Source organism: Strix uralensis, chromosome 5 (assembly GCF_047716275.1).
Source record: "Strix uralensis isolate ZFMK-TIS-50842 chromosome 5, bStrUra1, whole genome shotgun sequence".
In the NCBI taxonomy this organism is placed as follows: Eukaryota; Metazoa; Chordata; class Aves; order Strigiformes; family Strigidae; genus Strix; species Strix uralensis.
Genome location: NC_133976.1, coordinates 74,369,091 through 74,392,337, shown reverse-complemented (window position 1 = coordinate 74,392,337; position 23,247 = coordinate 74,369,091). Strand labels below are relative to the sequence as shown.

Below are 23,247 nucleotides of genomic sequence, written 5' to 3'. Positions count from 1 at the left end.
GTGGCAGGAAATACAGTGCTCAGCTGGCATTGCAGCGTAATTGCTTGATAACCATGGTAGAACAAATTTGTTCAATCGAAAAGTAAATGCGTGGTATGTTACTTATTATCGTCCCATTAGCTTAATGGCTTATGTATTTACCAATTACACTGTATTTAGGCTGCAGGCATTTATTTTTTGTTGCATATGCTTGGTAAGAAAGAATCCTGTGGAGAAAATATTGTGTGGTTATGCATGAGTCACACTTTGGACATCATGACATGGCAGAATTTCTGTAGTGACAGCAGTACAGAGAGCAGTTGGATTTCCTAAGTTACTGTTTAACAGGGTAGGCTGTGACTGTCCAAGACCATTCTGCAGCCCCTTAAACACACGAGAGAGCCCATGAATGGCAGTGGGACTGATGATGGGAAATAAGGGGCTGCAGGTAGCTGTCTTAATTTTCAGCCACTGCTGAGAGAAGGGAGCAATGTCAAAGCAGTTCTGATATATTTACAATATTAAACAAATCGACATTGTTTAGAAATTTATTAGCAATTTTAAAATAACATCATTCCTTAGATAAAAATGCAATCTTACAGGAATATACATTTGTCCCACACAGAGATGACCCTATAGTTCACTGGCGGGCCATTCGCTCTAACTTTCCTCTGTTGATTTTAAAACGTGCGAGAGGGCAAGACGGACTCTGGCACTGATGACAGGCTTACATGACGGTTACAAACTGTACAGCATTATTTACAAAAGCATTTCTGTGGGTTCATGAAAACTAGATATAAAATTGTGGAAGGAGGTAAAGAATTGAGACAGGGGAAGGACTTGGGTGGAGGTGGGAGGGAGGGCTGAGAGGGTGGTCAGGGAGCGTAGGGAAGAGTGGGAGAGGAGGTTTATATCTGGACTGATTTATACTTGAGAGAGATCATTTTACAGCTCCGGGCAATTCAAATGAAGGCAAAACACTTATATTTATCAATATTTATAGCTGATGATCAGAGCAGGAAATGGTGCTCCAGGGCCTGAACTTAAGAGGTGCTGAGGAACCCCATCTTCCCTGAAGTCACTGGGAAACACAGGTATGCAGTACCTTGCCGGGCCAGACCCAAACCATGCAGATGCAGGCCAGATACAGTACCCCCCCCAGACCTTAAACAGTTTTGATCCTGCAGTGCTCAGTCATTGGTGCTGATGTGAATTCAGACTGAGAGAGAGAGATCAGCTCCTAAATTACACTTCCACTCCTGAAACTGGACTAGATTCCAACCACTTCTTGCCAGAATTCACCCAAAGCAACTCATCCCTTGCTCTACCAAGCGACAATTGTTTGGAGGGAGATTTCATAATTCAGAATTGATTTTTAAGGCAGTTTTAAAAGTATCTCCCCATTTTTTGTGTGTGTGATGCAGCAATGTTTGTCAAAGAGATATTTACAATCTCACTCCTCCTCTGAAATCTTCCCACATTCAAACTGTCAAGACTGAATAAGCCTGAACCAATCACTTCTATGAACAATCATAAAGTTGATGATGTTTAGGTAGTATTGGCTGCCAGTCTACCTAGGTGCTTGAGATGGGTGCAGACTGGCATTACAGCCTGTTTGGGAAAGAACTTGCATTTTGCCTGGCCGGGCAAAATGCAAAATGCAACAGAAAAACACAGGTATTTAATCGTCCGAACGATGAGGCTAACGAATGGTGTCTGAGTTTTTGGGTCTGTCTTGAATAGGTAAAGGGGTTATTCAAACGCTGGCAGAAAAAATCTGTTGTTGGGTGGAGTGACACCTGCTCTTGCCTGGGCTTGCCTCAGCTCCACTGGGCCTGGGATGCAGCTGCTAACCCTGGCCTAATGTAAGGGCTGGGCAGAGCGCCATGAACTTCAGGCTGCAGGAGTGGAGGCTGTCTGTGTGAGGTGGGGTAGAAAACCAACAGCATGGGACTGTGGAGATGAGCTCCTGATCCAGCCTAAGCCCTTGGTAATGCTAATGAAGATTCCCTTATTACATCAGTCATTGGTGCTGCTCCTCTCAATTAGCCCTTTAGAAAGGGACTTGATTAAGTTGCCTAATTGTCTCCTGCCGCCTGAGATCTCTGCCATCCACGTGAGGCTGGTAGCTGTGACACCAGCCCTGGGGAAGAGTTGTGCCTTTCTGGACCAGCTGCTGCAGGCCAGGCAGAGTGCTGTAGGGTAGCTCAAGTGGCAGCAGATGCCCGCATTTAGGCAACTGAATCGAGCCCTGTGCCCCTAAAGAAGGCCTGTTTTTTATGCTCAAGTGTTAACAGTTAAGTCAAGTCCCCCATAAGGGGCAGGGGAAGAATGGAGAATTTAACTAGAATGCTAAAGTTTATATCAGAAGAGGGTTTTTTCCATTCCAGTGTGATGCTACTGACGTCTCTGAAAGCAACTGGAGCCCAGTCTGTCTTCAATACAGGACATATCTCTTGGCTGTGCTTCTGCCCTCAGCCACCCCATCTCAGGGCGCTTTAGCAGCAAGGCCATAGAAGTTTTGGCTGTCCAGAAGCAAAGCGGCAACAAAGCTCCATGGACTGAGATCCCATTGGAAACCCTCTGGATCCCTGGGCTTGCTGGCCCAGAATAAAACTTTTAAAACTTTGCAACATTCAGAGGAAGAAAAAAAGAAACCCTGTGCGGCTACTGAAATTTATATTCCTTAGACTTCTTTGGAGAAGAGAATACATGGGGGAAAGATATAATCAAAGTTTTCTGGGCCCAGTTCTGTTTTCCACATTCTTTGCATTGATACAACCTCCTTGGCCTCTAGTGCCCTCCAGCCTCATGTTAGCAAGATGGGAACTGGGGCTTCTGGCGGCCTGGAATATTTTCTTTATATGCACTACAGTTTTCATTATGGGAACTGAAAAAATCTCACCACTACCAGAAGCCCCTGACTGGATTCTACTTATTTTCTCAATTTTGTTGTGCTCCAAATTCCCCATTCAGTGTTCTTCTCCCCCACCCTGCCCCTGCCAGGGGGACAGTCACAATGGAACTATGCATATATCAGGATACTCAGTTCTGTCTCAGTAGGGCTGCTTCACTTCAGCTCACTGGACCAATGCGTTTCTCATCTACGCATGTGAAGCAAGGCCTCCAACTTAATCTATGACACAGGTGAACAACCCCATGGGCTCACGGTGCCATCACCTCGTACGATTGTGTCTATGTGCAAACGCGCATACATTTCATACAACAATCTGAAACTATCAGGCAGAAAAGACACAGGAGCCTGGCTGAGACCCATACAACTGTTATATTGGCGTCAGTCTAAAGAAAGCAATGATACATTGCTTTGGAAATTATCAAGAAATGTAAAAAATGCATTTGCCCTTTTTTTGTTGTTGTTGATTTCATCATTGTCGTAGTCATCAGGGGCAGGGTTCTGAGTCAGAAAACAAAGCAGAAATAGATGCAGTTCTGTACATGGTGCCTCTCTGGCTGTCCCTCCGTGCTGGGGTGTGGTGGGCAGGGTAATAAAACAGGCAGGACCCCTGCAGTAGCAGCAGCATCTACACCATCATCGTTCACATGTCCAGCTGAAGAGGCAGATGATACAGAAAAGGTCTGTGGATAACAAAACTCCAGCTCTGGATCATGAGTTCCACTTTCTTCCCCATCATGTCAGCCACACAGAAATAAGGAAGAAAAAAAAAGAAATGCACCTGGTGTGGCTGGCCCAGTACTGCCTGGAGTAATGAGCAGGAGTGATACAGGGAGGAGGTTTGTTGTTTTATAAGAAACGTCTTTAGTCTGCAGTGTACTCTTGCAAGTTAGAGATGCTAGGTGGCAAACAGCAGATCATTTTTCCCATTCTTTCCTTTCCTTCCATGCCACTCCTCAGCCATCGGTTCCTTCAAAGCTTCCATCCACAGCACAGTGATTGTACCCACCATCCACTCCCATACACAGGGAAAGAAGGATGCTCCAGGAACTAAACCTGCCCCTGCCTTCCCACCGTCCCCCAGACTCTACCTCACCTGAAGGAGGCAGTAGCTCTTTGCTCAGGCCTGTCACAATGTGCACATTGGAAGTACCTCAAAGGAATTAAAAAAAGCCACCCTCCCCAGAAAGAGAAATTTGCACAGCTGGCACCAGCAATTACTAAATTTAACACCTGCCCCTCAAACCACAAAAGTTATCTGCATTCTCTGCTAGCCATGTGTTTTCCACTCTGCAAGACCTAAGGGGTCTTCCAGCAGAGAGTGGGGTTTCCCCTGGCCATTGTAGGCTCTGACCCTTGAAGCAGTTGCAGCTTTCACTGGGAATGCATGGGACATCCTTTCCACCATTTTCCTTCCCATCAAGAAAAATCCTAAAAGATGACATGGGCTGTCAAGCATCCAAAATATCCATTGCCACCACTAGTTTAGATCAGTACTTTGATTCTCAGGAGCAGAGAACACCTCTGTCTCCCACGGGGAGGGTCAGATGAACTTTCTAGTGGAAGAAAATGAGATAGGGAGCTCTTACACTGATTTCATTTTCAGAAACAGCCAGGCACAGCATTATTTCCTTTCAAGTAGCTTTGGAGCACATCAGCGCTAGCAGCAGCAAACTCTCAAAGGGAGACACGCTTGTGTGCCCATCTTGATACAGTCATGAGGGATGGAAAGGATGAGACTGACTGACATCAGCTGGTTACTTTCCCAAGGGAAGTCTTGAATTAGGACTTTGATGGCAGATGGTTGTATAAATGGACTCATATTTCTCTAGTTTAAAAGGATTTGGTTTTTTTTCAAAGTATCTTGAGCTGCTACTGGCAAGTTCAAAATGACACTGAAAAAAGTGCACTGTCAAAAATACCCTTTGCTATTTCTGCTTTATGCCCCAGAGAATCAAGAAGACAAACAAGGGCATTACAAAAATAATGTAATCAACATATGCAATAAATGATGTGCTCAGACATCTGCAGAAGCTCAAGATTTGAATGAAAGTTTAGCTCTGAGTCAGATTACACCTCCTAGCTCAGCACTGATCTGCAAGTTTGTGAACCATCTTGAGAAAGGAGAAAAAACAGCAGTAGTCTAGACAAAAATCAGTTGCATAAAATCTAACAATGCCTGCCTGTTTTTTCAGCCTTTCTCAGGGGTTAAGGCCAAGTATCAGTGTGAGGAAAGTCAAGAGAGGTTCACACTCACTAGTACGGAAATATGACTGAGACACGCTGTGCCATCAGATGTTTTGTGATTTAGAATCTAATCCAGCCTCTAAAGTTCTGGGAAGAGGGATGAGACCGTGCATAGGAATGCAAAAAAGTCACTTAACATCTGCATCTTGACCAGACTGCGGCAATTCTCCTAAGAAACAATCCAGAGCTCTCTCCCTCACTTACCCTCTGCTTTCAGTGGTCTGGACTGAAAGTTAGATAATTTTACTTTGCTAATGATTCAGCCTCTTGCATTTGCTTATCCCAGGATCCTGCTATAATCAGTCAGGGTTAGCTATCTAATAAAAGAAATCTGAAAGCAGATTTTTTTTCCCCGCTCCTTGAATTGCTAGTGCCAGCTGAATACATAGGATGGATCTGCCAAATGGGCTTGGGGGTCTTGTCACCCTCGAGTGGGTTGAGACCTTTAGAGAAACTGAGCAAAAAGAAAGAGAAGAAAGCCTGAATAAAATGTCCCAGTCTCGGGAAGAAAGATTCTTTACCAATAAAGTCATCGTGCATGTTTAAAGGGAGTGAGGAAGAAGGAAAATGAACACAAGATATGCAAAATCAGTAACGTTCAACCTGTCAGTGGATTGCAGAATAGTTACTTACACCAGGTACACTTTGTTCATTGTACAAATTAAAAAAGGAAAAAAAAAATAGTACCCCTTTACCCAACCACACGTAGAAAAGCACTTAAAAGTTCAAAGGTAAAGCTTGGCACATTCCAAATACGAAATGATTCACCTGACATGCAGCAAAATATACAAGAAGTGATTGTTTTTTTCTTTTTTTTTTTTAAACAAACTTAATTCAATTCATTATCTTTGCTTGGCACAATTGCAATTCATTTTAAAAAAATATTTGAAAAATACTGAAACTGACCTGAATTCAAGTATAACGGTTTCTTCAACAGAAACATTATCAATGCAATAAAACATCACACGGAATATATCGAAGCGTAACGCCTTCTGTTTTTTTTTTTTTGTTTCCCCCCACCCCCGCAATTTTTCTCTATACAGTTTTAATGCCAACACAACTTACAATTGTATTTTAAAATTAATATTATTGCATTGTTTTTGCATATCTTGTGGAACAGAAAATGCAAAGAGTTACTGATTCCCCTTTCAGAAGCAGAGACAGTGGTTTGTTTTTGCATTCAAATGGCCCCAGATACAGATCTCCTGCAGCTCAAACCAGGATGTGGAGAACTGCATGCACTTACACACACACGCGCGCGCACGCACACTCGCTCGGTATTGCTCCCACACTCACAGATATACTTAGTACTAAAAAGAACCCAAATCAATCACTCAAATGTGCAAGACTATATCAAGTGCATTGCCTACTATCTTTAAATTATAAAACAACAAAAAAAGGAGGTTTCAATTACTAGCAAATAAAATTACAAATTGTCGGTGTACATAATGGTTGGTAAAACCCATCTATCATTATACTTCTACCAAATTTCAATGGAGAAAAAAACCCAGTTTAAATAATACAACATGATCAAACCAATGTAACATTTGCGAAGGTGAAAATAAACCAAAACAAAAAGGTAGGTGATTACAAAACGTTGTAAACACTCCCTTCTTCCTCCAAAAAAATAATAATAAAATAGTCAAAATAAAAACTGCAACATGCTTTCAAGAAAATATCAAACTGCAAAACAAGGAGAGATCTACACAAGCCCACCACCACCTCAGCAACTGCGGGCAGGTCGGCTCAGCCCCGCCGCAAAGCCTGCTCCCACTCTCCCACTGGCTGGCACGGCTGGCTGTCTGAGCTCTGATTGGTCGGCAGGAGACTGCCTGAGCTCGGATTGGCTGGCAAGTGACTGCTCGAGCTCTGATTGGTTGGCAGGATTGGCTGCCTGAGCTTGGATTGGTTGGCAGAGACCACTGCCTGGGAGTCTCGGCAGGGTTGGGCAGCGCTGCCACCTGCCCCTCGGGCGCCCTCGGGCTTCTTCTGCTTCCTCCTCCCCTTCACGGTATGGGAATCCACAGCAGAAGAAGTCCTCCTCTCCTTCCGAATCAAAGGGCCTTGGCTTTATGGAGACGGTGAGGCTCATACAGAATATGTGCAAAATGATTTTTACAAGCAAAGTTGAAAGACACCCGTTTGATGCAGGGTCCTTTTGGCTAGGGCCATCCACAGGAAGCTGAGGTTCCCCTTCGTGCTCCGGAGGCAGTCGTCGTTCCTTGTGCAGGGACTGAAAAAAAGAGGGAGCTGGCTCTCCTCCTCTTCCTCCTCCTCCTCCTCCTCACTCTTCCTTCATGGACACGTGCTGGGGTTATATCCGCTCCTGAAAAGCTTTCTTACACCACCCAACTCTGCGACTCGTCCCAACAGAAATGAATGAAGAACGCTGTTCCGGTTACTCCAGGTCACGAGAACAGTGAGGCACTTCTGAAACAAACCCATTAGGAACATTGAAACAAATAAAAAACCAGCATCGCTTCCAGCCCTGGCAACTACAGGCTGCTGATATAAATCCTGCTGTCCTTGAGCTCCTCCTGACTTTTTCTACAATCCGGGTTCTGCACCTCTTCCTCTTCCTCTCCTGCACTGTCCTGCCCTGGGTCCCTGCAGTTAACAAAAGGCAAGAGGTTGCCATTGGGGCTTTGCTTGCTGTTACCATTGAGAATGTTGTCTGCTGCATTTTCCATCTCTTCTATCGTCATGTCACAGGCATCTGCAAGCTCCTGGGTTGTGACCTCAATGAACTTTGGATCTTGAGCAAACTGCATCAGTCCTTCCGAAATCAAGACCTTCAAAAGCAGGTAGGGAACCAGAGACAAAGACATACGTTAGTACTCTGCATCATCAATGCTGTTGCACCCCTAACACAACCCTCTTTACCACTCTATTTTCCCCAGTGGTCCTCCTCCCATTTATGCTGCTAACTCCTGCTTAGAGATGGTCTTTCCTACTCCTGGCATTGTGGGCAGCAATATATCTGTTTCCCTGCTCTTCCGAGGGCTGCATTTCTAGTTGGCCTTGACACTGCCCATGTCCTTCGTGACTCTGCAGTCTTACCGCTTCGACCAGGCTGCCAGCGCTGCCGTGAAACTGCCTGCTGCTCCCTCCGGTCTGGCTGGGGATGGTGAGAGAGACCGGCCTGGCTCTCCTTGGGCTGCTGCAGCCGGTGTTGTCAGGGTACCGAGATCCGCAGTGTACTGATGGGAAGCTGCTGTTGAGCTTCTCACTGGACTCTGCCCTGTCGAGGCGCAGAGTCGGGATGGTCTGCTGCGGCCAGCCACGGCTGCAGGGCGTAGCGGGGGGCGTAGCACACAGCCGAGAGAACATGGTGGGGGAATGGCTTCGCTGGAGGAGGGGACTCAGGCCGGCTACCGCTAATGCCTGTGGACAGAGGAGGAACAAGACAAGTGAGAGCTTGCTCTTAGCAGCAGGACTGGCACATGACAGTTCTGGAGAAACTACCTGAGAAAGGCCTGGAGTGTCCTGAGGCTTGTGAAAACAGCCGCCAGCTCCTGGAATGGTTTAGCTGTTTCCTGTGAACTCATTTTGCAAGCTTTCCTTTAAATGGTGTATCTTGCACTAGTGCCAAGCACAAGACTGTGAACTTTCACGACTGCAGTTCTTCAGCCTTGGAGCCATTGCACCGACAGGAGGGATGCAGCTCTGCTCCCCACAGCCTTGCCAGAAACACCACCTCTTCTCCAGTGGGTGAGACAGCATTCATTTTCCCACCACTGCCACCACCCATACTGCTAGCTTTTACTGCCAATTGCTGTGTTTTCTCTAAGTGTCTGCTGTGGAACCTGTACAAATACCAGATGTGCATTTCAGATGTGTTTGCAGTTGGCAATAACTATAAATCCACCACTGGATTTTAAGGGATCTGCTGTTGGTGGGAGGATCAATATCTGATGATTATACTTCAAGTCATCCAGTCCTTCTGTAATCATATACACAACCTCTGAGTCATCCAGCCTCCTTTTATAACAAATTTGCTTTTGCCAAGAAAGGTTGGACCAGATGATCCTTGAGGTCCCTTCCAACCTGGTATTCTATGATTCTATGAAATTTCTTAAGCAGCTTCTTGTTGCACAGGGCTGATCTGATGCCTTATTCATGGTGACTGCTGCCTTGTTCCATAAGCAATTCTGTCAAAGTCATAAGCTCGTCTCACAGAGGTGACTGCTGCCTCGTAAGAGCAAAGAAATAAATGCATAGAAAATACAAAAGCATGTGGATTGTGTTGCAGAGAATCCTCTTGTTTGAGCTGGGGTTAGTTTCACACAGTTTCAGCTATCTGAAGGCTATAGGTTTAGACTAAGCTGTGTAGAGACACCTCTCTTTGGTACCTGCCTGAAAATGCTATCTGGAGGACAAGACTTAGACAAGACTTATACTTGCCCTTTGGAGATGCTCTTTACCTCTGTTGACCACAGTGGGACTGAACTGACTGTTTCAAACTAGAGAGCTAACTTTAAGATATCTAAAGTTCAGTGGAGCTTAGTCCATCTGCCACTGAAATCTTTGGGAACTGACAACCATGCTGTGCTGATGAGTTCAGTGACAGATGAACAAAATAATTATTAGTCACCTACAAGGTTCACCAAGATTTTCTCATGAATTAGATGTCAGACACCTATTAAATTTCAGTGAGGAAGAAAGCCCTTAAAAATTCATCTGTATAAGTCATGCCCTGCAGGCTATGATGGCCTTAGCACATCCCTTAAACTGCCAGGACTTCAAGGAGAGCCCTAGATCTGTCAGGCAGGACAACTGAGCCGTTTTTTCAGCTTGTTGGCAGAAACATATACAAGGTGTTTTATCCAAAATGTAAGGTTCTGAGGAAGTTGAAAGAAGCTCTTAGGGATTTCTTTGAGCTTCAGCTGCATATATTTACATATCATGATGTATGAGTATTTTGTGAGAATACCCCTTCAAGCATTCATGAGCAACCAACGCCATTGCACTTAGCAGAGGCAACCTTTCCACTTTATGTTCTTGTTTTAAGCACTGTTGAAGGCTAACATTTTTGTAAACATATGAACACTGCTGAGTGTTGCCAGCTGGAGGCCAGATGCCTATTTCAGGGTAACCCTTCAGTCTGGGTGAGTGACACTGGGGTGGGTAAGCCCCATCCCTCTAGCGTTGGAGCTGTATTCTGGGATGTGGAAGGATGAAGTAGCTCCATCCTCTTTGTACACGTTGGAGGGAGGTGATTCAGCTAGCTGGGTGGGCTGAGAGGGTGGGAGGCATATGTCTGGTCTGCTGTGGGAGGGCAGGAAGCCTCAGGAGGGCTGTTGATGTTGTGGGGAATGCGGGAGGCTGTTTTCTGCCCACTCCTCCCTGACCCAACACATTTGCAGGTTGTCCCTGACACAGCTGTAACTGCTTTCTAGAGATTGACCCTTAAAGGATAACTGGCTGGGAGCTGAGGTGAGAAAAGCCTCAAGCGTGCTCATCTCTTATTCTTCTGCTCTGTCTTCTTATTCCTCCCACCCCTGCCACGGGACATTTTCAGCCCCTGTGACAGCCTAAGGAGGTGGGAAGGCCATTCTGCCCTGCCCTAGGAGACTGCACAGATCAGGATGCCCCACTTGTAAGGCTAGTGCTACCATCTGCACTTGTTTCTTTTATGGTGACAAAAAGTGGCATCATCAAACTAAGAGACACAAATCTACTTTGGACTATGACAGCTGGCTAATCATCTAGGTACGTGCCTTAGCATACATTTGCTAGGCTGCTGAATACAGTTACAAATCAGCTTAAGAAGCTGATTAATTACATGTGATCAGTTTAGTTTTTAAAATGATTAATTACAGTTACTGGTTACCTTTAATTAACATGAAAGTAGACCCTGAACATTTTATTCCTATATATACTACCATCAAAGCCAGTGTAATTGCACTGCGGCATGCAATTTGGGCAGCTATTTTTATCTTTTAGCTAGCTTTTTATTTTACTCTTTCATGGACATCAAAAAATGATAACTCTGCTGACTCGAAAGGATGTGTTCCTGTAGCATTCTTCTGGGAATGATTAAAAATCCTGAAAGCAGGAATGAGCATGATGGCAAATACAATTTCTAAGAATTGAACCTTTGATATGGGTGAGAAACTATCCTAAATGGTCTTTAAAAAGTTGGTTGGGATACAATGTGGGGGCACTGCAGATGGTAGGTCTCAGTTATATTGCTGGGCCCTTTGTGGTTATTAGTGCTTACCTGATGATGTACCAGATGCAAAGGCAGAACTGTCTTCTGCGAAACATCTACGCCCTGGTTCTTCTGTCTTTTCAGACACTCTAAGTGAAAAGATGCTCTTCGACCTGAAACAGCAATCACACACAGCTGTGTCTATCAGTCATAATACACTACAGGTAATCTGTTTTCAATTTCTTTTAGTGCAGTCCCACTGGTGATACAACAAAGACACCCACATTTCAGGCTCTGTCCACTTTCCCTCAACACTTTGTCCTTTCCAAAGCATTTGTATTTAGAAAAAGCAGTCACTATCATGGACCAAGTAGCACTACCTTCTAAGCAAGCTGCAAGATAAAATTCTGGATGATGATTTTTACTTTTCCTCTTTTAAAACACTGTCCTAATAGATACCATGCAGCTGATTTCCCTCCTAAGCAGTGGAAGTGTTCTCAGACCTCTCTGGTTCAGGTAAAGCCTGCAGCAGGACTGATGATGGCAGCTGAGGCTCTGGTGCTGTGCTTGGCTGTACACAACATGCAGGAGGGGACATGAGGCTGCTCAGGTGACATCGGCCTCCCGCTTGCATGTGATCTGTGTCCCTTAGCTGCCAGACATACCACAGTTTATGAGGCTGTGTCTATAGCAATGTCAAGTGTAAGTGAATTAATCAATGGTTGAATTCACTGATGAATAGAACACATGAAGCATTTTCAAAATTTGGAAAGAAGAGAAAAAAGCTTTTTTCTTTTGAAAAAAAAAAAAAGATTTCAGGGGGAACTGTTGAAACAGTTGCATTGTTTACTTGCTATAAAATTAAACTTTACTACTGTAAATATGAGAAAGGTGCTCCCTATGCAGGAATTTAAAAGTACTGTGAAGCATGTTTATGAACAAGTGCCAGGCTTTACTTCTAAAGAATGGCAAATCCAGTATTAAAGATAGAGCTGCACAGCACACTAAAATATTTTGTGGACTTCTTGATCCTCTTGACATTTTTCTAAAGAAGGAAAGAAAATTAGAATTCTGAAAATAGTAAGTATCTATAATATTTATTTGTTGAGAAAAGGCCCTAACCCAGAGAATGAATGCCACAATGCAGATAAAATGTATTTCCTCTTTCTAGAGAAAAAAAACTAGTAAAGTGAGTATGACAGCACTGTATAAATATACACTAGAATGTAGTTAATGAAGCACTGTATCAAGGACTTACTGCTAATTCGGCCTTACAGATAGATATAGGAATTGTCATTGCCTAATATTTTAAGTTTTGAAACAAAATAAATGCTTTTAAAATACTCAATTGTACAAGCATCCTGAAGGATTTGAGTGAAGGCTCAGTAGCCTCACTTTAAACATTATACTACCTCATCTGTCATTTTTGTTTTGTAAGAATATATTTTATGTACAAGATTCGTTTTAGTTTCTCCCCCAGATGTCCTTTTTCTCCGCACCAGTACTCAGGAAAAAGGCTGAAAAATATTCTACATAAAAGAGCTCATTTTCTTTCAGACTCTCACATTTGTCCTGCTACTTTCATAAAATCTTGTGATTCATGGATTTCACCTGAGCATAGTCTGCACACTCGAGCAATTGAAAATCTCCAGGTACAATTAAAGCAGAAAGCAAATTTGTATTGTATTAACTTAATCTGAAATTCACTGTTTTCCTCATAGTGGACAGAAGACAACCTCTCCTTTCTCCCTGCTGAACACACACAGAACAGAACACCATATACTCAAGGCTCGCCCATTCGGTGGCTCCCTGGTGATTGTTTGGAGAGTCTACATCGCACTAATAAACTCCCCTAATTCACGGGAGGGCTTAATCAAACAGATCACAAGGACTATCCAAACAGCCACAGATTCATCTATTGACTGAGCATAAAGTCAGTAGAGTCATGTGCATGATCAGGATCATATGCATGCCGTGGGATTCCTGGTCTCATGAGCTAAATGCAGCAAACAGCAACACCCATGCCCACACATGCTGGGATTCCTCCAGCGAGATGTGAGAACTCAGTTGAGGCAGAGGAGAGCACAGCCTGCATGTCGTGCTGGGAGGTTACCTAGTGCTGAGGAGCACAGAAACCCTTTCTTCGGAGAATGCCGGGTGTCCTCTCCTTTGTTGTTTTCTGGTGGAGTAAGTTGTCTGTTTTCATCATCTTGGTATGCGAGCCTGTAAAGGAGAACAGAGGGATTCTACAAAAGCAGCCGATATTGGACAGAATAACCCCTCTTCCAGCAGGGAAGCCAGGAAGATCATGCTGTCAAATGGATGCAATAGCGAGCTAGCTTCAAGCTGTAACTGTTCCAGGAGCAGTAACAAGAGACCATGAGACAGAGAACGCTCTAAAGATGAGATCTGGGAACGTTAGATGATAGAAGTGAATGTGGGGGGAGGCCCTGCAGATCCAGATGTCTCATTCAGAGGAGAAGGAAAATCCTAGGTGAAAGATATCCTTTTCAATGTTACTTCTCAGTGCTGAACTTAATTTTTTAAAATTATTTTCTGATATCTGAGTTCTCTGACTAAAGACCTCTGGCCTTATCCCATAAATTGAAATATTTGTAGAAAAATCTCTTGTCACCTCTTCCCACCTCTCCCCCTTAATTAAAGAACCACCCGAACATCTTGACTAAAGCTGCAAAGCTCACATTTCGGTAGAGAGCAGACTTGGTTCACTACAGTACTCAATGTCTTCATTCAAATTTTCATCATAAGTCTCATCCTGAGACACTTCCTCTTGGCAAACAATTGCCAGCTGGCTGTCTCTGGAACTGGAGCTAATGAGCAAAAAAGACAAGTCAAGATATGGAGATGGTAAAGACAACCTGTTAAAAAGACAAGAATGACAGGCTCCATCTGTCTCAGTTATTATAATGCTGAAGAGCTATCATAGAAAAATCAATGACTGAACAGAGCTGCAGAGTTCACAAATACAAAGCAACAACCTTTGTCTGTGTCCTCTTTCAGAGGAAGAGTTTCTTAAATCAATGCTGAACAATACTGTAAACATATTATTGTCATTTGTGACTACATGTACTCTATAAATATGCACATCACACTGACCACATTTCCAAAGATATAACTCACTGAACTTGAAGTAAAATCTGAGATGGGCTCTTGGAAATACAGCTTTTTCCCTTGTTGCAAAAGCCTTGGTTACGAATTTCAGAGAAGCCTCCTAGACACTAACAGTAATCCTCTCAGCTCAGTGGTGTATGGTCTCTGCCTCCTAAATCCATTACTCTGCACCATCTCTCCCCTCTTCCTCCTGTTCACGCTCTTGTTCCTTTCTGTCTTTTCCATCTTCCATCCCCTTTTTCTCATCACTAACCGCAGAGTACTTCTACTGAATTCAGCAGGATCTGTTCAACCCCTTAAGTGTGACAGCCCTTAATTCCCCGCTTGCCTCATCTTTGTCCCTCTGTTTCACATCTCAGCCCTCATACTTCACTTAATTCTGAGTTTGTGTTTTCTGAGGAGTAAAGTAAAATCTGATGGTAGTGTGAATCTTTGAGATACTGACATGGAGGTATTGGAGCCAATGTCAGTCTGTTACTAGCATTTACAGAAAAGAGCAGTGTGGCAGGTTTTTTTTTTTTTTTCATCTTTCGGGGATTGGATAGGAAACATTATTTTATTATTTGGTTTAAGTAAAAAGCATTGGGAGAAATGTGCATATGCATGGTATAAAACAGCCTGTAGGACAGTGCTTAAGTGACCTTTCTCCTGAGATGGGAGGCAAGTAAATCTGCTAAGGTGCAGAAGGAAGAAAATCAGTACGTGGCAGCTCCCCTTATTCAACAGTCTGTGTTTAGCCAAAACCATACACAATTTTTTATTAACGCACCAGGGTGTACTTTACTGTGCTGTGACCAGAGAGTGTCTAGATGTGTGAGCCCATCTAGAAACTAAAAAACCCCTCCAAATATAGAAACCAGCTAGAAACAGTCCATGCATCACTACCTGACTGTGGGCAGAAAAGCCCTGAGTTGGGAGTATTTTCTGGAGATGTCGTGGTGATCATTACCTCTTTTTCAGCCCTACTGACACCAAAAAGAAGCTCTTATATTCGGCATTAATGGGGATTTGGACTTTCAATGGGACGAACAATGGGTCTTACACCCAGAGAGCATTAGAGAATGAGGGAGAACACGTACCGTCCCAGTGTTTCGTAGTAATGCGTCCTAATTCAAGGAAGGTGTCCGAGGAAGCAAGGAGAGAAAAGAACACCATGTTAGCAGTGTCACATCAGCACTAGTCAGCAAGGAGGAGGGTAGATGGTAACATATGTTGTGCAACTCCTGTGGCCTCCCTCAGGAAGGCACAAAATAGAAAAACCACTGGACTTTTTACTTGGGCAGTTCTGTACCCACTGAATTTCTCTTGTCTTATTGTTCTATTTGTCCTTTGCTGGGGCAGCATTTCTCCACCTTTTCACATTGTCCACACTCTGCACTGAAAAAAATTTTCCAGCTCCTTCCTCCTGTTACTGAAAGGGTTACCCCCCCTGCCCCACAATAAAAATGATACTCCTTTCATATTAGTCATCTGTGTGTAGACATCCTGAAAGGTGTCCAGAGAAGGGGATTTTCTTTGCTTTGCACAGTGTTGCATTTCTGAAAACCTTGCCTTCCTCCACCCAGAATGCCTTTGGTGACCTCTGTAGGGATGTGACCCACTGAATGAAAAACCACTGACTTCCACAAAACTCCCTATCGGGTGCTTAAGAGATAAATTGCAGTCTCTTTCAGTTACCAGTTGATAAAACCCCTCCCTGTGGTGAAGGAGGGATAAATAAGACTCCTTTTGGTTCTTACAAAGGTTTCTTCATGATAAAGCCCAAAGAAATCAAGTGTATTGGTCAGTAAGAGTGCTGCTTCTTTGCAGTGGTCAACTGATGCATATCTGTTGTACTGTGGGTTTTGGCACAAGTGGAGAACCAGAAGGCTCAATCCAGGCTGCAGGCTGGGCAATGTCTGGTGGGTGACTTCAGCTCGGCAGCAGTGCTCTGGTGTTTGCATGCATGTTCCTATACCTGGTCCATTGACTCGCTCTGCTGTGAAGCTTACCTTTTGGAAGGTAGTTTCCAAGGAGCCTCCTGCACACGTATGGTGGGTGACAAGGGGGTTCCATGGCCTTCCACTGTGCTGACAGTGCTTGGGTAGCTGGGTGGGCTGGGGAAACGGCACAGGGCAGTGTTGTTGGCATTGTTGATGTTGGCATTGGACCCTGAAGACGAGTAGCTGCTGGGAGTGAAGGTGGAGTCCACCAGCTTCTCATGAGATGGAGACTCGGTATCTCCCTGGTTGTTGCCAGATTTATTGATGTGCAAAGGTCGCTGGGTGGTGAATGTCTGGGGGAACGCACTCCTGCCATCACTTTGGTAATAGCTGACATGGTTTCCAAACAAGCCTCCGGCTCTCTGTCAGAAAAATAGGAATGATTTTCCCTTCATGAGTGAGAAGACCCAAGAGTGAGGACCAAAGTGTGCATGATGGCACTGGTGCTCTTCCAGAGGATAGTGCATGGACTTCTCTGTCAGACTAGGTACACGCTTTAGCTTCCTAAAATAGAGGACAGGCTTCCTAAAAGAGGACAGGCCAGGTGCATAGGTGAGGAAAAAGTGTCTCTACACCTCCTACCAGTCTTGGGAGTGCAGCACTGGGTAGGGATGCAAGAACCAGGTAACTGCTCTCTGGTTTTCACAGTGCAGTTGCAAAGAAACATTTAGACACGAGAGGGAATTTGAGAAGAGCACCAGAAACTATTAATCACCTGGAGGAACAAATGAAGAAAGATTTAATGAGCCAGTTATGATTTATATGGTTTATATGATGAGTGGTAAAAGGGACTGACAGCATCTTTCTATAAGGAAAGGAGGAAAATGCCAAAGGAGAGGAAATATTACCAGAGGAGACTATTGCAAGAAATAGGAATGAAATAAGAAAGAGAAGATTTAGGTAACTTGTTCAGAAAATTTCCTCCTTCCATAGGAGCTCTATTGGGTTTAGGTGTTCTTTTTGGAAGGATGCTACTTGTGCCACTGAAAGGAGGAGTAAACAAGACACTGAAGTGTGCCTGGCTGCTACTCTGCAGACTCTAAGGTGGCTGAACAAATCTGTTCTTCAGACTCTTTGGCCATTCTCATTCTGATTTTATTTAGGTTTTATGAGGGAAACTTCCTTTGAGAAGAAAATGGGATAAAAACTGTGCAAAGATCTTGGGACTTGGCACCCTGAATCCACCACTCTGTTTTTTAGTAGGGTCTAGAAAACAAGAAGGACAGACCAGCTGAAATATAGAATGCATAAAAGAGGAGGTAGCATTCTGAGCTCAGCCACTGGTCTAGTCTCAGCTTGCAAATCTGTTCAGCACCTACCCGGAAGATATCATCTTCAGAGGCAGCAGAAACAGCTTCTTTCATGGCCTTATCTAGCTCTTCTTCAGCTGTCAGGTCTCCAGAAATTGCTCGTCGGATCTCTGGCCCAATGTCGTGAAGTGTGCGCAGACCAGCCTGCAAAACAGCAAACTATAGAGCTTCATATCTCCGAGTGGGTACAGGAGAAATAAACGCAGTGCTATTTCTTCCTAAACACGGTGAAGCCCTTTTACATAATGTAGCATCCCCAGCTTCTAGAAAAACACCAACAAATTCTGTTCTTTCATCTCCAGCTTAGAGAGGGAGAAACTTCGCAATCCAACCCAGGAATGTTTATTGCTAGTCCCCTGGCTTCATCACAACACGACATAGACATAAACCCACAGGCTTGACTAAGCAAGTCTGCATGCTTTCAACTTTGGATTCTCAGATCCACAACCAGAAGCCCTAGAGCAGCCACAGTTCCAGCTGAACCATGTACTCCGTGCCTCTGAAAGTCTCGCCTTTTTAATCAGCAGCTTAAATATGGATTTAATAGCTAAACTTCTGGCATCTGGACCTGGACAGTCCTCAAACCCCTTGATGACTGGAATACGTTCCAGGGAGTCCATCCAGGGAAGTAAGCTGTGGGTATGCTGAGACCTCAGTCTGTGTCTGTGCCTGTGTCACAGCACTTTTTAGCCTGCTGGAACTCCAGAGTCACCCTTTGTCCTTACTGTACTCTTGAGGGACATAAATGGTGCTGCTTGTACAGTAAATGCAGCTTTCTCATTCTTTCACACAGCTTGGTAGTCCACCCAGTGAACATTTAGCACAGTGGTGAAGAGATCCCAGGTTTTAGAGCCTGATGCCCTGCCCGTTGGATGGCCTTGGCAACCAGGCATGCTTTTTGCTCTAACTGATTTTGCCTCTTGGCAACATGCTCTCCCTGACCCTGTTAGAGTTACTCCCCTCAGAAAGGATAAAATGAATCTGGTAATAAGCAAATCTCTGCTGGACACTTCATACTAGTTGTCTAAAAGGAACCCAGATTTCAAATATTACTAGCAGATTGATAAACTCTGGATATACCTCACTTGTGCCTTCTACCTCCAGAGCTAAGAGGTGTGGCCTGTGGTACATATGTGTATATCCAAAAGTATTGATGTGGTAATTCAAGGGGTCTACAAGCTCCTTTCCAGTGGGGATAGCCCATTACAGCCCCCAGAATGGTCGAGAGGAAAGTGGGGTCAAATGCCTCTACTTTACCACCCCTGTTCATCCTATTCCCGCTTGTCACCTGCAAGGAGAGGGCGTTGCGCTGGGAGGGCTTGCCCACCAGTCCCTGTTCTTTACGTTTCTTGAACTTCCGGAAATACTCCTGAATCAGGAAAGTGGCGTAGAACTTTCCGACGGTCACCTCGTCATCTGCAAAGGGTTATTAAAAATAAAATTGAATAAGCAACTGATTTTAAATAGTGTATTTGCTAACGTGAGCCTTGCGATTCGCAGCAGAAACCCTAGGCACCACAGTACATCTCTGCTTTTTATGGCATCAGGATGCAGGGCTGAAGGAAGGGATTGCTCCGCAGCCAGAGCTTGCTGCATGCAGTCAGGAGGAGAGGTGCACATGGCATTTGGATAGACAGGCTCTGCTGACAGAGAACCCCTATAGCTATGCATCTCTGGATGTACACTGTTTATGGTGAAGTGCCTCCCACCTTTGCAGTCTCTGGTGTTGTATTGGTTTACCACACAGGATCTTACTATAGCAGCAGCCTCCCAGTCTGGGTCAATGCATGCTGCTCTGTCTTATGATAGCCTGGGGTAAAATATAATCTCAGAGTCTGGGCTCACCAACAGCATCTGACTGACCACCCATCCCAGACCTGATGTGACCCTTCTCTGCACTTAAATTGTGTCTGGTTGTGCCTAGCATGGGTGTGAGTGAACCAAAATGATCACCTTTCCCCAGAAATGCATTCATTGCTGTATTCTCACTCAATACAAACTGTCAGTCAGCCAAAATGTGCACTAACTTTTTAGTTTCCAGGTAACTCTCCTCCCTTCTCCAAACCCACTGAAAATTTAATAAGACATGGTCCACTGACTTCAGAGCAGGCTGAGCAAGGTTCAGGATCTGGCTGCAACTGTTAACTAACTGCCAAGTGCTGTTTCGTGCTATAGCCCCTGGAAGGTCAGTGAAGGCCACACTGGATGCCCATTTACCTGGGGTCCCAAGAAGCCTAGTAATTACACTCTACCAGGGACGCTGCATAGACACCCACAGCAATCTGTTACACCAGTTCAGACTGGCTGAGGAATGTCCCTAGGTACATGAGTCTTTGACAGGTATCATAGCAGAAAGCAGTTACGTGAGTAAAAAAGGAGTTATATGCTGTAGTAAAGGTAGTTTTGCTAAATATGAAGGGGTTATGAGATGGGGCTGCAACCTTAACTTGAGTGTAAGGCCATATCTCTTATGCAGTCAGATAAAGCTCACATCATCCTCCATTGGAGCTACTTAGCTCTGCCCGCTTCCTTTGCCCCTAGCAAGCACCAGATAATGTCCAGGGGAGCAAATGCCTACAATCAAACTGGGACAAGATCTAGAAATAAAGGTTTCTAACTCCTATTTATGCACCTTTTCTTCCTTCCCTGATTTCTCAGCAGTAAGAACAGGGTATTCACGTTAGTACAGGCAGAAACAGATCTCAGCCTGATGAAATACAGGTAACAGCTTGTAGAAGAAAGCTTGTCCCCCATATTCCACCTAATGATCATGAGGTGCAGCAGGACATGTCAGGTGGGGAAGAAGACAGAGAGATTCAGACTCTGGGACAAGATCCTACACTCACCACCTGCGGGGGGCACCACCTGGTCCAGCAGCTTCATACTGGTGCGCTTCCAGATTTTCTTAATTATTGCTCTCAGCTCTTCGTTGGCTTGCTCCAGGTTACCTGCAGGGTGAAAATCATCAGAGACAGGAATTAAATGGACCCTGCAGAGGAGCAATTTCATGTCTGGCATGGCAATCTTGGGAGAAAAATACCAGAGCTTTTTCAGTAGTGGAAAGTTTGGGGCAGAGATGCTCTGACCATTGCTAAAGCCCCCTCAGAACAAGAGGTCTTCTTCCTAAAAATGCATAGTTATCTCAGGGTAGGAGATAACTATGTGTTACTGACTGATAGTCTGCAACAGCCAGAAACAACACAACCATGGTGCTACTTGATCCCAAAAAGCAACAATCTCATCTAACACTTCAGATTTTAATTGAGATCCAGTGAAGACTGAATATGATGAGAATAGAGGTCAGTTAATGGGAAACTAAAGCTTGTGGAACACAAATAATTGGTGGTAAAGATGCATCTAGAAATCTGAAGACCTGGGCCTGCTTGCTGCACTTCCCAAGAATTACCTGTTGCAATTCCTGCCTCCCAGCAGACATCAAGTTCTTCACACGGTGCCAAGAGTCTGCCCTGGAGAGCCTGCATAGTGCTGTGACAAGGCCCTAGAGGCATGTGTAAGGCTTTCACTATCCAACTCAGAGGCCTGTCCGAGGATACTTGTGTTTGTTGTCTGAAGAACAGCATAGGCAATAACAAGCCTTTTATGTAACTGTCTGAACTTAGATTTTATATGTTCCTCCAAAAGGCTCTGAGCTAAATGAGATGTTAATCAAGCCACACTACCCCTCTGAGAGCGAGTGGAGCAGATTTGGTTTATATCCTTTCCTTCTTGATACCCATTTCCTCCTAAACGACTCAGCTTCAATTTTATTTCTTGATTTATGTACATTCAAACCCTTTATAATTGAAGCTTTCTTCTCTCTCTAGGTGTACGAAACCACTCTCTTGTCCTCCTAAAGGTGCTGTTCCTGCAGATTTTCTTATTGCTCCCCAGCATTAAGGCTCCTCAGTGTGCTGCACAGGGCTCTGCATGGCAGTAGCTCTCTTAATAGGATGCAGTGAAGTTAGGGACACCGAGTAACTTGCTGAGGATGAAATAGGTGGACAGCATCAAAGGCAGAAATCTGACTCAGGAGGACTAATTCCAAAGTCCTGCCCTAACCACTTACAAGATGTGGTTAGTGTTGTAGCTAATGGTTAATGATGTAGCTAAGGCAAGAAAGCAAGCAAGCAGTTTGAGGCTTTAGGTGATTTCCTAGGAGTTCACTGGCAATGACTCTCAGAGTTTGAGGCTAAGATGGACAAGAACACTGAGTCCTTTTAGGGTCTCTATTTCATAAGACACAAGATGTCCTACAGGGGTTGTGGTTGGCTTTTTCCTCAGGAGAGCCTCTTTGGCTGCAGTCAAATTTTGTTTAGCACAACATTCAAGGCCTTAATATAATTTTTAAATTTTACCACTTTTTTTTTAGCTCAACTATCAGTGTAATCCTGGCACAGCAAGCTAGGGTTCTGCTTGTCTCTGCTTTCCTATGCCTGAAATGTAATGCAGCCACTCCTGAGGCAGAGATGTCTAGCTGTGAATCATAGACCTGCATGCTCTTTTAGACCATCTCATCAACACATGAAGCCAGGTTTTGACTCAGGACCAATATCTTTCATTACAGCAGGCAACAGAGTGCAACAAAGGGGACAAGCTGAGCCCAAAATCCTGCCTGCTTTCCCCAACTATACCTGCTGGCCTATGGAAAGCTATTAACAGCTCGTTTGCTTCTCATCGCCTTTAGGCCTACAACTTCACTGTCACTACAATGTGATGTTAACTCATGCTAATGGAAGCACAGGAGGAGTTTTAGAGAAGTGAGACCCTGAGTCCAAACTCTTTTGCCTCCCTTGGATTAGAAGATCAGTGGTAACAGTAGTCAAAGAGTGGCCCAGCTCTGCAGCCAGTTTGCACAAGGGGAGGCTTCTTTTCCTTCCCCTGATGGCTGTTTGAGCAGACACTGATCTAAAACTTTTAACTTTGAGACCATTGTAAAGAACATGATCAATAATCTGAGATGATACCATGGGAAGCACCAGCTTTCTAGGTAACTGGAAACACTGTTCTCTCCCTAGAAGATATTATTCCTCCAAACATCTTTACATTGCTTTTTGTACCATGTGCTGCATATGAGTAACTGGGATAATTTTACACAAGATGTCCTTACTGTTGTATTCCAGCTCAGCACACTTAGGTGTGAATACCACTCAGCTACCTTTGTAGCCTTGCAGTCAGCAAGCTTCTTACCTTCTGTCTTGATCCTCAGTGCTGTTCTGACCAATGCAAAGAGAGTGGCATTGAACATGACAGTCCCATCACTGTTCAGTGGCATATTCATGGAGACAAGGCGCTGTGGAGTAAGGAGAAGAAAGAAAACAATCATACTGCCAACACATGGACTTGAAGCATGCTCTTCCTTATGACCTCATGATGCCCTCCACACCTGCCACCCCTCTTATGTGAGTATCCATGGCCTGTGGATTTAGTTACACAATTATAAAAGTACTTATCATTTCCACTGATGGTCCCAACCATGGTTTGCTTGCCCTGGGGTCTCTCTCCCATTGCTAGATACTCTGTTTTCTTCAG

General features: G+C 44.3%; 1 protein-coding gene across 14 annotated transcripts in view; it reads right to left on the bottom strand.

Annotated features, from left to right (window-relative positions):
- Positions 1-513: 513 nt before the first annotated feature.
- CACNA1C (calcium voltage-gated channel subunit alpha1 C) overlaps positions 514-23,247 on the bottom strand; it is a 498,932-nt gene continuing 476,198 nt past the window's right edge. For 7 of the 14 annotated variants that reach the window (XM_074871694.1, XM_074871692.1, XM_074871691.1 and 4 more), the window contains 11 exons: positions 22,906-23,008; positions 20,565-20,666; positions 19,007-19,134; positions 17,728-17,877; positions 16,418-16,770; positions 15,506-15,532; positions 13,997-14,125; positions 13,408-13,517; positions 11,364-11,467; positions 8,201-8,524; positions 514-7,932 (listed from right to left, as the gene is read on the bottom strand). In XM_074871694.1, coding sequence (XP_074727795.1) covers positions 7,636-7,932; positions 8,201-8,524; positions 11,364-11,467; positions 13,408-13,517; positions 13,997-14,125; positions 15,506-15,532; positions 16,418-16,770; positions 17,728-17,877; positions 19,007-19,134; positions 20,565-20,666; positions 22,906-23,008 — 1,827 coding nt within the window. In that variant the 3' untranslated portion in view covers positions 514-7,635. The remainder of the gene's footprint in view (positions 7,933-8,200; positions 8,525-11,363; positions 11,468-13,407; positions 13,518-13,996; positions 14,126-15,505; positions 15,533-16,417; positions 16,771-17,727; positions 17,878-19,006; positions 19,135-20,564; positions 20,667-22,905; positions 23,009-23,247) is intronic. The other 7 variants (XM_074871705.1, XM_074871695.1, XM_074871693.1 and 4 more) reach the window with 3 other exon arrangements.